Below are 15,653 nucleotides of genomic sequence, written 5' to 3'. Positions count from 1 at the left end.
CGCAGAGTCTGGTGCGGACGTCGACGTGACAGAGCACTTGCAAAACCTCGACGCCTAATGTAGAAAGTTGCGGCGAATCGACCTCGGGAATGTTTACTCCAGCGGTCTACTACAAAATTCCCCTCACGAATCTAGACACGCGATTGAAAACGTTGTCGCATTTCGGAGTCTAGTCCTATCCTAGCCTTCGCGCGTTGATGCACTTCGTACCTGAACATCCTCACCCGCGTGCCATCCCTGTAGCCGTGCAGCGGAAAAGCCGCGGGCGCCCGGATACGACAAGATCCATCACTCACACGTGTGCTATACGTAATATCCGATCGCACTTGCAGCACGAATGCTACGAAATTGTTGTAAGCCGGCGTAGATTTTGTCACGCTTTGGCAGTGTGGGCCCATCGGACTGTTCTCATCGTTCGATATATCCTGGTTGCTTGCTGGAAGGAAATGCATCACCGCGGAGATGCACAACTCAGCGGGTGTTGCAGGGAGTGGGACATGGCGTGTTCGTATGTGGGAGGGAGTGGGAGAGATATTTAGTCGCGTGGGATCTGAAGTTAGTTTGTAGTATCATACAATTGTGCTGTTTCAATTTTCGCAGGTGATTACGACAACTGTACTCACTGGAAAAATCACAACAGCGCAACATCGACCAGTACTCAAATTTGCACCCATTATTCTATACCTTCCAGATAATCTCTATCAATCCCACACAGAAATGGGCGCATTAACCCCATCACAAGTGCAAACCATCAAATCGACAGTTCCCGTCCTCGCCGAACACGGCAACACCATAACAACAAAATTCTACCATGACCTACTTTCCGCACACCCCGAACTGAAGAACGTCTTCAACAACACGCACCAAGCGACCGGTCACCAAGCACAAGCCCTCGCGGGAGCCCTCTACGCATACGCCGCCAACATCGATGACCTGGGGAAGCTGAGTCCAGCAGTGGAGCTCATATGTCACAAACATGCGAGCTTGTTTGTTCGACCGGACCAATACGATGTCGTCGGGAAGCATCTACTTGAGACGATGCAGACGGTACTGGGTGATGCTGCGACGCCTGATATTTTGGAGGCGTGGGGTGTGGCGTACTGGCAGTTGGCGAATATCATGATTGGCAAGGAAGATCAGCTGTATCAAGAGACGTCGTATTGGCCTGATTGGAAAGACTTTACTATCACGAAGAAAGAGAAGGAGAGTGAGGAGATTACATCGTTTTACCTCGAGCCAGTGGATGTGGATCTTAAACTACCGATGTTCAAACCTGGACAATATATCTCGGTCAATGTCTTTGTGGACGAGCTGGAGGGTGGTGTGTGGCAGGCGAGACAGTACAGTTTGAGCGATGCGCCGGGAAAGAAGTATTTGAGGATCAGCGTGAAGAAGGAGCCAGGGATTGAGATTGGGGAACCAAAGCACATGACGCACGCCGGCTATATCTCCAACCTGCTACACGACACGAAGAACGAGGGAGACGTAGTGAAGGTGTCGCATCCATTCGGAGAATTCTTCTTCGACACGAAAGAGGTCGATGCAGACGCACCCGTTGTTCTAATCTCAGCAGGCGTCGGACTCACTGCTTTGACCTCCATCTTCAACTCCCTGACAGCGGAGAAATCGGATCGACCGATAACCTGGATCCAAGGCGCACGCAACTCAAAGACACGAGCCTTCAAGACACACTTTGACCAATGCGCTGCAGCAAACGAGAACGTGCATGCAGTGTATTACTCGTCGACTCCGGGCGAAGGGGAAGTCCAGGGCCGTGACTACACTATCAAAGGGCGCGTAGATCTGGACAAAATTGACAGGAAGTACCTGCATACCGACAACGGCAAGACACAGTACTACTGTTGTGGACCCACACAATTCATGCTCGACGTTGAGGCAAAGCTGAAGAGCTATGGCGTGCCTAGCGAACGGGTGAAGATGGAGTTATTCGGTACCGGCGGAGTACCGAGGGTCTAGGGCTGTTGGTGGAATAGCGATCGGCTCAGTGATGCGTTCATCGTATTTCTAGTTGTTTAGTATACCAGATTCCGTATTAGTAGATCCAACACCGTTCTGCTCATCCGCGCGCCAGTCGCGCAGCGGATTTTGTCAGTGCAGCGGCGTACAAGCCACTAATTCGGCATGTGGGATGCGTACCACAACGCGCATGCCGTAGGATGCCATTTGCAACGCTCCTACGGACACGTGCAGCGGAACGAGGAGCTTTGATGGTAGATCTTCTTAGGTGGCAGCGGGAAGGTAAGGTACTAGGACATTGACCAATTCCGACGTCCTGGTCGTTCACCAGGTCAGGCCAGAGGTCGCACACTTGCGCCAGATGCAGGGCAATGTTCCCATGCCTGGGACCATGTAAGAACGGTCTTTGAAGAAGCTCGTTTTGGATATATTGTACCCCAGATACTGACGCCACCCGGAAGGCACGCGGCAATCTCTTTGTTTACTTCAATAGAACGTGTAATATCGGATGCTACCAGGATCCCATATCTGAATGCAGAACAACTCAGCAGAAACAACTGTATTCGTAATTTGCCAATTGAACTGAATGTTGATCGTGATCATAAGGGGCGCATATAGTTCACAACTGCCAGTACAGCAGGGCCGGTAGGATCATACGACAAGGTAGGGCCGAATTTTGAACGTTGTCCGCTATCACCTTCATGCAGGTCGGAGTTGTACGCGCTGCCGCCGACGTCTAATTCGCCCATAGGGGCTAAACAAGGCGTTGGAAGGCCAAAATCTGGGTGGCTGGTAGCCTGGCGGGTAGAAAGCAGGCGCCAACTGAGATGACGGCATGCAGGTTCTGAGCAGAGTCATCTCTCGGGCTCGTGTTCGGAGTCACAACCGGCGAAAGGGGTAATCTTCTGGAAAAGACAGGGTGTGGGCGAGTGAAGCGCACCGTGAGCCTGACCAATGCGAGCGTCTTCTAGAAATTGCGCAGAAGGGCGCTCGGGCAATGTGTGAGCCTTACGCGCAGGGTTGCGACAAGTCATCCTGGCACGCCGGAACGTTGGTCAAAGGAGCTGGGGCCGCAACCGCCGGCTGGGCCAGTGGCATATTCTGCGGCGATGACACAAAGCGCAAGGAATTGTGAGGCGCCCGTGCATTCGGAGACAAGAATAGCTCCCAGGAATCCATGTCGGGTGAGGATGTGAAACAGCTGTGGGCAGCGCTGCCGTAGATGGCACAGTACGCGTTGTGTGCGCGTGATGATGACTCAATAAGAAATAAGATTTAGCTTGTCGGTGTCGATCGTCTATGAACGAGTCTGGGGAGTGCGGTGTAGAGAAATTATGCTTTTGTGATGTGCTGGCCCCGTGCACAACTGTTTTGGAGATGCGCTCGTGTCAGGCACAGAAACGCGACGAGGCTGGGAGTGGGTCCGGCAAATATGGGCATTGGCTTTAGGTGGGACGCGCAGCACAGACGGATCTGGCGGAAGCATACCGACGACCAGGCTGCAAAGAGTTGAAGATATGCGGGACCCCTTCACCGCAACACGGCCAGGAGGCAGCAAATGTCGGTGGGCAGAGCTTGGCTTGGAAAAGGGAGTGAGGGAGGAACCACGTGCCTGACTTGCCTCAATGAGGATGTGCTAGAGACGCGGAAGCGGCAGGCACGCTGTACCTGCCGGGAAGGAGGGTGTGTGATATTGGATTCCCTTTGAAGATGCCGTGCATTGCAAAGGATGCAGAGGCGCCCTGTTGGCAGTTGGACATGGACATCGACGACGTTGGATACGGCCTCGTGGTGGCGGTGTAGACCACGCAGACCTGGCGTTCGCGCCCTGAATGATTGACTCGGCGGCGGTCAGGGGCGTCTCCGGGTGTCTCACAAGTCTCCAACCTCCACAAAATGGACAAGCGTGGCCCAATAGGCGGCGGGACTGCAAAGGCAATACGTTGGTTATTCAGTCGTTATGCTTCTTTTTCGCTGTCTCAAACCCGGCTGGTGCTTTGGCCCCCTGGTGGCTTCTTGTCGCCTGCTGCACGTTCTAAGCAAGTGCTATGCACCGTGCCTTCCCTCCCTTCTAGCGGCCTTCTATGTGCCTTCCAAATCTGGCCCATGCTCCCACATCCCAGCAGCCTCCAGGAACCGCTGAATCGCTGCACCTGGTGTTGCGACCCAATCTGCGCGGTAGTGGAAAGGGGAGGGTGAGGTATCGTGGCGACCGCATGTAACGCCGGAGCCGCAACTCTATGCTGCTTGTCAAGTCACGATGCATCATCAACTCCAGTCGCGTGGTAAGGTCCAACATGGGCGTTGGAGACTACCGTCGGCTTGTGGATCCTCATCTGTGCACAAAAGCGCCACATACGCCTCAAACAAGGTCGCAGGACTGCCCCAGCTCCTTGACAGCTAGCAGCGGCATGCTAACAGGAAAGGTCATGGTGAAGCTGTAGTGTCGCGAGCGCGAGATGAACGCAAGGATAGGGCCGCTCCACAGCTGGACGCGCTGCGATGCATTGATCGAGTGTATTTGAACGTGCCCTGCTCCATGCTGTCAGAAGAATGCTTGCCCGTTCCCTCTACACGCACCACATCTCCAGACTGCTAGGACCAATCACCTAGAGCCTCAGACACAGTCAGCGAGCAGAACTGATTTTGCTGCAGCCACGATTCACCTTTTCTTTTGCCGGCCCTAGGGAGGAACACGATCGACCAGCGCCCCCATCAGTCCACGACAAAGTTACCGACCATACCGACCCTCTTGTTGGGCGGAAGCAATCTAATCAGCACTCCGGCCCAAAGTGTCTTGTACGTCACGTCACCACATTGTCTAGGTGGACAGCCAGGACGCCCGAGAAGCAGAACCGCCGCGCCGCCCCCGCCACTCTTCAGTTTGCTTGCGGTGAGACGCGCAGTTTCGTGTGTCTGCATAGCCGTTCGTCTACATAAACCGCAGTGTCAGTGTGGTGGGCTTCAGACGCTTTGACAGCGACGCTGCCTGCACATCGTGGTCCCTTTTTGTCGACTAGCGCCTAGGACGATCCGCCCAAGGCCGAATCTGCTCTAGCGCCCCTACGACTTTCTGGGCAACTACGCGCAACGAGGAAAGAAGTACCTGCAGACTCTCCAACACCACGCCCTCCATCACCGCCATCCCCTGCCCTGCCCTCTCGCGCGTCTATATCTATCTCAGGTACGTACTCCCGCTTTGCACGATTCCCTTTCGCCCCGTGCAGCCCGCGCATTCCCGCTGCAGGTCCTTCTCACCGCTCCACTCCCCTTTTCTCCTGCTCCGACGTGGCCAGCGTGACTGCCAGACCGACAATTTCTGGCGCGCCCTTCTTTCACCCTTTACCTTGACGCTGCTGCCACGACGCCCGCTCAACCTCGCAACTGACATCGCCATCTTCAGTAGTGCATCCGCTGCATTGACCTACGCGCGGCCCCTCGACGACTCGACCTGACGCCCTCACCCACGCCCATCTCTGCTGCGTCCTCGCCCGACGCCTGATTTGCATCATCCTTACAGGCTCTCACCCTCACTTGGTGCGCACCGTCCCGTCTCTTGCTCATCGGGCCTGCAGTGCCTTGCCGCTTTCCGTCACGCGCATCCCGCCGACCGGAGAATGGAGTTGGACACGATTCTGAACCAGAGATTAACAGCATCCCTAGGAAACGGAGCGCTCACCATGCAACACGCAATGCAGCCCCAGCACTTCGGTGCGCCCCCGAGCTACCTCAATGGCGGCCACATCAAGTCGGAGAACGGCTCGGAGCGTGGCGTGTCGCCGCACCCGTCAGACTCGTCGCGCTACTCGTCGCAACAACCGCAGCAGCAACTCCCCTCGTATCCCTCGATCCCCCAACAGCACATGAACGGCCTGCGCTACCCCTCGCCCTCGCAAATGCAGGCGCCCATGCCCATGCTCAACAACAGTAATTACATTCCCAACCCGCCAGAGCACGCGTACGCGCAGCAACAGCAGCAGATGGCGGACGCGCAGGTGCAACACCAACACAACGGTGGGCGCCCCGCGTCGGACACGGGTCCACCTAAGGCCTTCGCGTGCTCGACCTGTGGTAAAGGCTTCGCGCGACGCAGTGACCTCGCACGTCATGGTAAGAAGCTTTGGCCCCAACATCAAAAGCAGAGCACTGACAGCATGCAGAACGTATCCACAGCGGTATCCGCCCTCACGTGTGCGACTACCCCAACTGCGGCAAGCAGTTCATTCAGCGCTCCGCCCTCACGGTTCACCAACGTGTCCACACTGGTGAGAAGCCGCACATGTGCGAGCGATGCGGAAAGGTACGAAAATTCTGTTCTGCACTGCATTCACAACTAACATCGAAAAGCCTTTCAGTGACTCCAGTTCGCTAGCCCGCCACCGTCGCATCCACTCCGGCAAGCGCCCATACAAGTGCCCATACGCCGACTGCCAGAAGACTTTTACGCGTCGCACTACCTTGACGCGTCACCAGAACCACCACACCGGCACTGTCGAAGAGGCCGCTGCCGCCACTGCTGCTGCGCTCGCATCGCGTGCCTCTGCCTCGAGCAGGACCGGTCGCTCCGACGGTGGTGACTACTCCGAGACAGCATCGCCGCTCGGCACCCCTTCGCCCAATGACCGCAATCTCTCTCTTTCACCCGCACAGGGAATGCCTCCTGGTGGCATGCCTGGCCTGCACCGCCAGGGCTCCGACTACGCCTACATGGGCGGTATGAACGTCCCTCCTCACATGCGTCATGAGATGCCCCAGCCCAGCCCTCGTGCCTCCCCTGCGCTCACAGCTCAGTCATACACATCCAACGTGAGCGGCTCTCGCCCAGCGATCACCTCTCACCCGACCGCCTACGGCCCACCGCCGATTCTTGAGCCTCCTGCGTCTGCAAACCACAACCAGTCCGGAGGCACCACCAGCGCCAACGGCAGCCCTCACATGTCCGCCATGGGCTGGCAATCACCGGGCCAACAGGCTCTCCCCTCGCCTGGAGCCCAAGACAACAACGGCTACGTCTACCCAGAGCCCCAGTACCAGGCACAAAACGGAATGTACTACCAGCAAAACAACATCCGTCGTCCCAACAGCACTGAGCCGGATCACTACAATCCCAACCACCGCGAGATGGGCAACGGAATGTGGGCTCCTGCTGTCCAATAGAGTTGCGGCCCTGGCGCAGTTCTCCCACAGATCCTGGAGGATACATCCGACGTAACGCTTGAGCAAGCTCTACCGCGGCGTCACGGTTAATCTTCCCCACTGTAAAACTAATACATGCGATCACGCCAACCTAGGGAAAAGCTGAACAGCCTGGAGCCTACGTTGACTTTGGGTCGCCTCCTTTGCAAGGTTTTGGGTCAATGTAGTCTGCAGACCTGTTCAGTTTTTCCCTGGTATGAGGTGCGATCCTTACTCTGGTGTTCTCGGCAGGCAGGACCATACCCTGTTCCACAAAATTTTCTTACTGGCATCCCTATGGGCTAGCGGGTCATTGAGCGCGTTAGTTTTCCTGTTTCTTTCGACTTGCCCATATCTGTTTGTTGCAAGTCTTCCCATCTCCGGGTCGTGGTTATCTGGCGGCGGTTTTTCCATGGGTTTTCGTCCATTCCTCTCGAGAAGGGATGGCAGGCGTTGGGCGTGCCTCATACACACCAAGACGGGCAAGGGCGTCCGGGCTTGTTCCGTTTTGTCTTGTTTTTCATATGCACCGGTAAACCTCTCTAGACTGGTATTTAATGAAGGACTTACATCCGCCTCTTAGACTACACCACTATTCTGCGCAAGCGGAGCCAAAAATTTAAATCTCTATAATACACTCACTCCACGGTATGCAAGTGAGATGCGTAACATGTGAAAAGCTATGCCATTTCCATTATGGTAGGCACAGAGATGTTGTGCTCCCGTCGTGCATGGCAGGAACGTGAAAGAGCTCGGCTGTACCTGAATACCCTGAAGGTGTTCACAGAACTTTGAATTGACGATAAAGTTCGACAACAATACATGCTTGAGGGTGCATCCCAGTTAAGCGTACAAGTTGCTCGAGACGAGCGCCTTCGTATTCTGTGTGCTGCCCTACAGTCGCCTCATTGGGCTCAGCGCATTGCGAGCATTACCCGTTGCATCCAAGATCTGCCCAGGCGACAAGAGAAGCCTCGTCAGCTCATTCGCAATAGCTGCGTGCTGCTCGCACAGTTGTTTCACGACAAAGAAGGATATCCAAGTATCTAGCACGAGTGAATGCCACAATATCAAGACCAATGTCCATGTTGGACCTCAAGTGAAGGTGCTGGTGGTGCCCGGCATTGACGTCGTCGCCGCGCTTTGACCCTCGAATTCGGTCGCTCGGCCCTGTCCTATGCAGGCGGTCATCGCACCAGCCTCGCATTACGTCTATCCACGTCTCTCCTGCATGTCCATTTTACCCCAGCTTGCCACAACCCACGCTGCCATACTTCGCTACTCTCACCATCGCTGGGCAATCAATTCCGACGACAAACCGCGCTGTTGATTGCTTGCGCCCGTCTACTTAGTGGCACGTCATCCGCCCAGCGCTATACCTCAGCCACTCCTCTGGCGACGCTTCCCTCCCGACAGCTCCGACCCAACGACACCACACACCGAGAGACGGAAATTACGTCGCGACCATGAGTAAAATCGCGAGATCGGTCAAGAACGTGACCAAGGGGTACAGCCAGGTCGAGGTCAAGGTCCGCAATGGTATGGAGTGCCCACGGAGCTGCATGCACGGCGTAGCTGACCATCGCAGCGACCAGCAACGACCCATGGGGCCCGGTCGGGTCTGACATGGCTGAGATCGCCCAAATCACCTTCAATAGGTATGACGACTGCGAAGGCTACGCGAGCCATGCTGACCGCTACCCAGCTCGACCGACTTCTATCAGGTCATGGACATGCTCGACAAGCGCCTGAACGACCGCGGCAAGAACTGGCGTCACGTCCTCAAGTCGCTGAAGGTGCTCGACTACTGCCTGCACGAGGGCTCCGAGCTCGTCGTGACATGGGCGCGCAAGAACATCTACATCATCAAGACACTGCGCGAGTTCCAGCACACCGACGAGGACGGTCGCGACGTCGGCCAGAACGGTAAGCGCGTCCTGCTTTGCGAATTCGTGCCTTACTAAGACAACCGCAGTGCGAATGGCAGCTAAAGAGCTGACTTCGCTCATCCTGGACGAAGAGCGCCTGCGCGCCGAGCGAGCCGACAGGAAATCGTGGAAGTCGCGGGTAACGGGCATCGAAGAGTACCCCGGTGGAGGCCACCACGGCCCAGATGGCGGGGAGAGAGCCACGCGCCCGCGCAACGGCGAGCAGCGTCGCAACCGCAGAACGGAAGAAGAAGATCTCGAGCTGAGACTCGCGCTCGAGGCAAGCAAGAACGAGGCAGAGGAGGAGAAGAAGCGCCGCGAACGTGGGGCCAGAGTCGAAGACACCGACGATGACTTGGAAAAGGCCATCAAGCTGAGCAAAGAGGAGGAGGAGCTGCGCCGGAAGGAACTCGAGCAGACCAACGCCGACCTACTTTTTGGCGAAACCACCGCACAGCCGAATGCCTACCAGCCCACGGGCAACAACCAGGGGTACCAGCAGCAGGGCCAAGTGGACTGGTTCGGTAACCTCATGGACCAGAACCAGCAGCAGCCTCAGAACACTGGCTTCCTCAACAACGCATACTCACAGCCCACGGGCATGCAGCCTCAGCAAACTGGCTTCCAGAATGGGTTCGGCGGCTACGGTGGCTTCCAGCAGCAGCCCCAAATGCCACAACCTACCGGCTATGATCAATTCGGCGCTCAGCAGCAACAGCAGCAATACATGCAGCCCCAACACACGATCCAACCTCAGCAAACCTCGTTCAACAACAACCCGTATGGTCAATTTGGAGGTGGAGGCTTTGGTGACATGGGTCAGCAGCAACAGCAACAACCGCAGCAAGATCAGAATGCGCTCCAGCCTGGCAGTCATAACCCGTGGGCAAGCAACCAGACTCAAGAGTCGCTCAAGCCGCAGCCCACTGGCTCCAACAACCCATTCGCTCAGTCCTTCAACCGACCGCAGCCCACTCAGACCTTCACGCAACCGACGTTGAACTCGTTGAGCGAGCAGAAGACCCAGACCCAATTCAACAACACCTCGTTTAACCCACCGGTATCCTTCTCTCCTGCACCGGCAGCGCAACCACAGCAGCAGCAGCAGCAGCCACAGGCGCCACAAAAAGAGATGGACCCGACCGCTGCCAGACTCAATGCGCTTCTTGCAACAGGCGAAGGCCAGGACACTTTCGGCAACGTCGGAAACATGCGTATCCCGGCTCAGCACACAGCTCCTGGAACATTTGTCAACTCGGCTGGCGCGGGCTTGAACCGGGTCAACGCCAACGCTACCGGCAATAACCCGTTCTTGAACTCCCAGTTCACCGGCATGCCGCAGCAAAACCGCATGATGCCCGCGGCAACTGGCCCAGCGAGCAACTTTGGCGCCAACCCTTACGGCAGCGCGAATCCATTCGGTGCTCAGCCTCAGCAGCAGCAGCAACCCCGTCAGCCTGGTGCCAACAACCTAATAGACTTATAGTGTGCTAGTCTAGAGGGTAAAGCTTGCGCTTCGGGTCATTCTTCGATGCTGAAGCGTGGCACTCAGGTCTGCCCCAGATCCCCTCTCCCTCAGAGGCCCAAACCCGCATTCACGTATGGCAAGGCAGAGAGGAGCTTGGACGAGGCTGGTGGGAACGCGTGGTCACTTTGATTCCCTTATTATTATTTTCCCCGACCACTGCGGTTTGCATAGAGGCGAGCGACGAGCGCAACGAGTCAGTGGTGGCTAGTGTAGATAGCTTGATGAGACTATTCAACCCATGATAGTGCAGCTCGTTGGTGGTGCCGCGCAAATGTCTAGATTGAGACTGGAATCATTAATCCCTATTCTCTTTTCACGCTCCTCTCCGTGAAGTGAAAACTTGAAAGCTATCGGGTACCAGCACGAGACTGCGACGGCCTTTTCCTATTGTCCATTTACGCCCTCTCACCGTGAATCGGGAAGCTATTGTAAAATAGGCACACGTGACGCAATCTTCATGCGCACTGACGTTTGCTGGGCCCACAGCCGTCCTACACGCTATCGAACCCCGCAATCATCCACCTCCGCGTCGAGTCCACCTGCACCTTGCCGTGTCGCGAACTTCCTTGCCGGCTATTGTTTGCGCCGCTTTGGCTTATTGCCATTGTATTCACTTTTACGCTTCTCTTAGCCCAGCTGTTATCGAATGCCGCGCACCTGTTAGCATTGTCTAGACCTCACGCTTGGCCAGCAGACTTCACGCTACTGTACTTGGCGACTTCGACGCGTCACGGCCAGCCAGCCATCGTTTGATATACAGACAAAACAAATACGATTACTAGCATCGCCATTTTTACGATACATTGCTCTACCTCCAGAGCCTACATGGCTTCAGAAGACGAGGCAATGCGCCGACAAACACGCCCGGTGTCCGTCATGAGTAGCCGAAAGCGTGCCATTCAAGAGGAGGAAGTGGAAGCGCATGCGCCAGAGCCTAAGAAGCTTCGTACTGGTGGCCCAGTTGAGGACGATGTGGTCGGCAGCAAGCCTCACGCTGCTGTGGCATCAAGCTCGCGAGCCCGTAGTGGTCTTCTCACGCCAGAATCCAGCACCTTGACCGAATCGCAACTCGAGCCTCCAGTCGACACCTCAGAGACATCCGAGACTGCAACGGCAAACTTCTTCCCCTTCATGAAGCTTCCCGCCGAACTGCGCATCCACATCTACCACATGGCGCTCGTGCGCGAAGAGCCGCTCCTCCTGCACGCCGACCGCGCGCCCGAGAAACCCGAAGACGGCGACGACCTTCTCGCAGCACCGCGCCGAAACAACCTCTACGCCCCATACATGCCCGGTCGCGAACTGCCCGGCCCCGGCTACGCCTTCCATCGACCCAGACAGGGTCCCGAGCGCATCCCGCTAGACGACCCCATCGTCCCCGAGATCCTGCGGCTGAACAAGTTGATATACAGAGAGGCGCGTCAGGTCCTGTACAGCGACAACGTCTTCACCCTCAGCCTCACAAGCGGCATCCACACCCTATCCACCCTCCACCAGCGCTCGCGCAGCCTCATCAAACACGTCGTCCTTACCATACCCTCCCACCACGACATCCTCGACGGCTTCGCCGACCTCGTCCGCCTAGGTCTGCGCTACTGCTGGGGTCTCAAGACCTTCAAAATCATCCTCCAAGCCAGCCTACCAGATGACGGACGGGTGACCGGCGCGACAAGCGTATACGCCAACGCATTCCACATACTCCGATGGCTGCCTCGCGGCTGCAACGTTGGTCTCGAGGGCAACGTGAGCGATACCGTCAAGCGCGTTGTCGCCGAAGAAGGCAGATTACAGGCTGTACTTGATGAGGTGAGAGAGCAGCATTCTGAAACAAGGTGATGATGTGAGGATTGTTGGGAGCTGACCAGTGTTGCAGGCGAGTTATCTCAAGAGGCAGCATCAGATGCCGGAGAGGCATTAGTGGTGTCGGTGTGGTGGCTCTGTGTTGTGTCTTTTTGGAAGAGCTTGATCTGAGATGGTTCTTGGGTGTGACGCTGTTGATGATGTGATGGGTGATGGGAAGTTGCCCTTTTTGCTGGCTTTGAGCCTTCGCGCGAGCGCATATCGGCGCGTCTTGCGTCGTTGTCAGCGAGGAGACTGTACGCTGAGTCGCAGTATTGACGATGATTCGATGGAAAGCTGCCTTTTTGCCGACTTCGAGCCTTCATGCGAGGACATGTTGTCGCATCATGCGTTGTTGTCAACGGCAAGCCTGTACCTTGAGTTGCAGTGTTGATGATACGATGGAACGTGGGCTTTTGCGAGCTGGATCAGAGACTCGTGTTGTCTCGTCTTGCGCACCTGGGCAGTTATGAGCAGAAGCGTACACCTTGAGTAAAGCTTCTCTCTTCCACAATCTCGCCTTGCGTGACGGAGGAAGCACGTGTTATCGCATCTTGCCTATCCGTTAGCAGCAAGCCTATTCTACTGGGAGTAAAATACCTTCCTCTCGCAGTCACATACTGGTCTTTCGTCTCACATTAGGTCTCATAAACACGCGAATGATCAAAGTACAGCCTCCATGGCCAGCCCAAATCAATATCAGGACTCGATTGTTGTCATAGGTATATTGTTCTCTTCGTTGAGACATGCCTGCGACTGCTTCCCTCAGCTTCTTCTTAGCAAGTTGCGTAACGTCACCTGCCATAGAAAAAGTCTTTAGAGTAACGTGACAGACATTGCCAACCCTTGGAACTTCTTGAATTGACGATGCTTCTCAGCCGAGATGACCTAATTGGGTGGTTGTGGTATAGATTTCGGAAGTCGCGAGTGGCTCGTCTGCCTCGTGTCACATGCGCAGTGACATTGTGAAAAGCAGACGAAATAGACTCAAATCAGGTGTCGCATCGCTCCTGTGTTTACGATAGTTCTCCTTCGAGAGGACCTGGTTGGGTGGGGGCATACGAATCTCGGAAGTTGTGAGTAGTCCATCTGCTTCGCGCCACCGCCGGCATCACTCTCAGCAGTTGAACGTGACAGACGACCGCCACACCCAATGCTGTAATTTTATCGTAAGTTATGAATAATGCACAGCTCGCCCCTTTCTTTCGAAAAGGCGGCGTGAGATTCCTTGTCTCGCGACTGCTTACGCAGCACCTTAGCTCCTACCTCTATTGGCTAGTAGCTTACGATGTTGACACGCCACAGGTACAGTACCATCTCAGCTCGACATTTGAGCCTGCTAGCGAGCGAAGTACCTGGTAATCCTCTCGTCATCGCACGCCTGAGATCGCATGCGCTGCTGTACCGAGGTCTGTTTGCGCTTGCCAGCGGAAGTTGTGGCGGTGACGCGTCAACTGCGCCAGCGAGACATCACAAAGCCATGAGAACTGTCTAGAAAGACAGTACAAAGCATCTTATCATTAGATCGAGGGCCGAAGCGCGAGTCCGAGTTATAACCGCCACCTGTTTAGGTGCGCGGATGGGAGACACCGCCTCGTACCACCAACACTGCTCGGCACATTGGCGTCCAACTTCTGTTGGAAAGACTCAGCTAAAATGAAGCTTCTCAGATGATTCAGCTTCTTCGGAGAGTGCTGGTGCAGGCGGTGGGGATGAGGTGGATGTCTCTACCGCCTGCTCCGCCTGCTCCGCCTGCTCTCGTGCATCTTAGCATCCACCATACATACGTCAGATCGGATCGCGGTTCCGCGATGATTCAGCTCTTTGTAAAACGCAAACCCCAAGGCTATCCTGTTCGTCCAGTATGCCCAATGCGGAAACAAGTAATCTTAGGATTGAGTGACCAAGCGGCTCTCAATCCGCATCTGTCGCACAGCATTACCGGCAGCCATGACTAAGTCTTCGAAAAGGAGACCCTTCAGATTTGGCATCTCGGATGACCATATCTTAATGCCGTGCGGCGAAGTTAAGACCATGGTTGACGGCAGCATAGTGGTGAAGTGCGTTACTTGCCTCCGCCGCCAATTGGGGCTGTTGCTATTCTTGTTTTGTTTAATCAGCAGTGCCCAGGAAAAGCACGGCAGCGGAAGCCGTCGCCTGGCTCTACCTAGTCAACGTCGCTGTAGGGTCTAGGCTAAGCTCTGTTTAGTACTTGGATGTAACCCTGCCGTCTTGCAATTAGGAACTGATCAGCGGCTCAAAAGCAAGCCTTCGCCAACGCTTTCGGGCAATATTGATCCCATCGTTCTGGTTACCGAACACACTAGCTGGCGCCATGGACTCTCCTCCCACTACTCTATTGTCACAGTCTCTTTCTACACCCGATGCGCGACCAAAACGAGCGGCAGTGAGTGAGGAACCTGGGAAGAAGCCTAAGAAGCCCAACAGCGAGATACGAAAGCAACAGAACAGGATAGCTTCACGTAATTATCGTACGTCAATCCGCAGGTCGTCGCCCGTGATGACCACATCTAATAACATTTGGTATAGGAGAGAAGCGCAAACGGAAGCTCCAGTACCTCCAGCAGTTGATCAGGGACGACTCAGAGGGCCGTCAGGAGTCAGAACCCTCGCCTGAGCAGCACGAAGTGTACCCGCGCTCTCTGTCCGCAGACTACGACATTGCAGGCGCGAGTTCATCACCATACCAGATGTCGTCAAGCCGTGTCTTCGGCGCAAGCAGCGCAGTTGCAAACGAAGCCGTCCTGGCAGCTACCGTCGCATCCCTGGATCCCCATCACCTCGCAGTCGACCAAGCGTATCCTTCTTACCCGCCTCATTGGAATACGCATATTTACTCTCCGTCTCCACCAGCGAGCATACCTTGGAACATGCCGCCAGCTTGGATGTCGAGTTTGGACTACTCTGCGCAGGCCATTGCGACCACTCGTCCCTCTATGTACCGATACCACACTCATCCAGCACAGCCATCGTTTCAGCACCCGCATACACCATCGCTGTCACATCTCCAACGCGACTTCCTGCCGAACACAGATGCCTATGGCTATGGCGCAAACTACGCATTACACAGCCAGGCGCCTGGCAACCCGAACGTGAGTCTGCCTACCTCGTACTCGTACTCGCCGTATCATCAAGGCCGACGGACCGCTCCACATTGAGGTTCGAGATCCTCTTCCCCCCGTCTT

The 15,653-nt window shown here is 55.6% G+C and overlaps 5 protein-coding genes across 5 annotated transcripts; all 5 read left to right on the top strand.

The window, feature by feature from the left end:
- Nucleotides 1-717: 717 nt before the first annotated feature.
- On the top strand, nucleotides 718-1,977 carry J4E79_010348 (uncharacterized protein; the record flags this gene model as incomplete). Its single annotated transcript, XM_049359187.1, has 1 exon — nucleotides 718-1,977. The coding sequence occupies one exon, from the start codon at nucleotides 718-720 to the stop codon at nucleotides 1,975-1,977; it is 1,260 nt and encodes a 419-aa protein (XP_049206272.1).
- Nucleotides 1,978-5,594: 3,617 nt separating this feature from the next.
- J4E79_010347 (uncharacterized protein) lies at nucleotides 5,595-7,134 on the top strand (the record flags this gene model as incomplete). The annotated part of the gene is made up of 3 exons (XM_049359186.1): nucleotides 5,595-6,087; nucleotides 6,138-6,277; nucleotides 6,325-7,134. The coding sequence occupies 3 exons, from the start codon at nucleotides 5,595-5,597 to the stop codon at nucleotides 7,132-7,134; spliced, it is 1,443 nt and encodes a 480-aa protein (XP_049206271.1).
- A 1,484-nt stretch (nucleotides 7,135-8,618) lies between these two features.
- J4E79_010346 (uncharacterized protein) lies at nucleotides 8,619-10,566 on the top strand (the record flags this gene model as incomplete). The annotated part of the gene is made up of 4 exons (XM_049359185.1): nucleotides 8,619-8,691; nucleotides 8,741-8,810; nucleotides 8,858-9,078; nucleotides 9,128-10,566. The coding sequence occupies 4 exons, from the start codon at nucleotides 8,619-8,621 to the stop codon at nucleotides 10,564-10,566; spliced, it is 1,803 nt and encodes a 600-aa protein (XP_049206270.1).
- An 867-nt stretch (nucleotides 10,567-11,433) lies between these two features.
- Nucleotides 11,434-12,444, top strand: J4E79_010345 (uncharacterized protein; the record flags this gene model as incomplete). The annotated part of the gene is made up of 1 exon (XM_049359184.1): nucleotides 11,434-12,444. One exon carries the CDS (start codon nucleotides 11,434-11,436, stop codon nucleotides 12,442-12,444), a length of 1,011 nt encoding a protein of 336 aa, XP_049206269.1.
- A 2,338-nt stretch (nucleotides 12,445-14,782) lies between these two features.
- J4E79_010344 (uncharacterized protein) lies at nucleotides 14,783-15,626 on the top strand (the record flags this gene model as incomplete). Its single annotated transcript, XM_049359183.1, has 2 exons — nucleotides 14,783-14,939; nucleotides 14,998-15,626. The coding sequence occupies 2 exons, from the start codon at nucleotides 14,783-14,785 to the stop codon at nucleotides 15,624-15,626; spliced, it is 786 nt and encodes a 261-aa protein (XP_049206268.1).
- Nucleotides 15,627-15,653: the final 27 nt, after the last annotated feature.

This window comes from Alternaria viburni (genome assembly GCF_023758015.1).
Source record: "Alternaria viburni strain BMP 2772 chromosome Unknown scaffold_30, whole genome shotgun sequence".
NCBI lineage: Eukaryota > Fungi > Ascomycota > Dothideomycetes > Pleosporales > Pleosporaceae > Alternaria > Alternaria viburni.
This window is presented reverse-complemented; position numbering and strand designations above follow the sequence as displayed.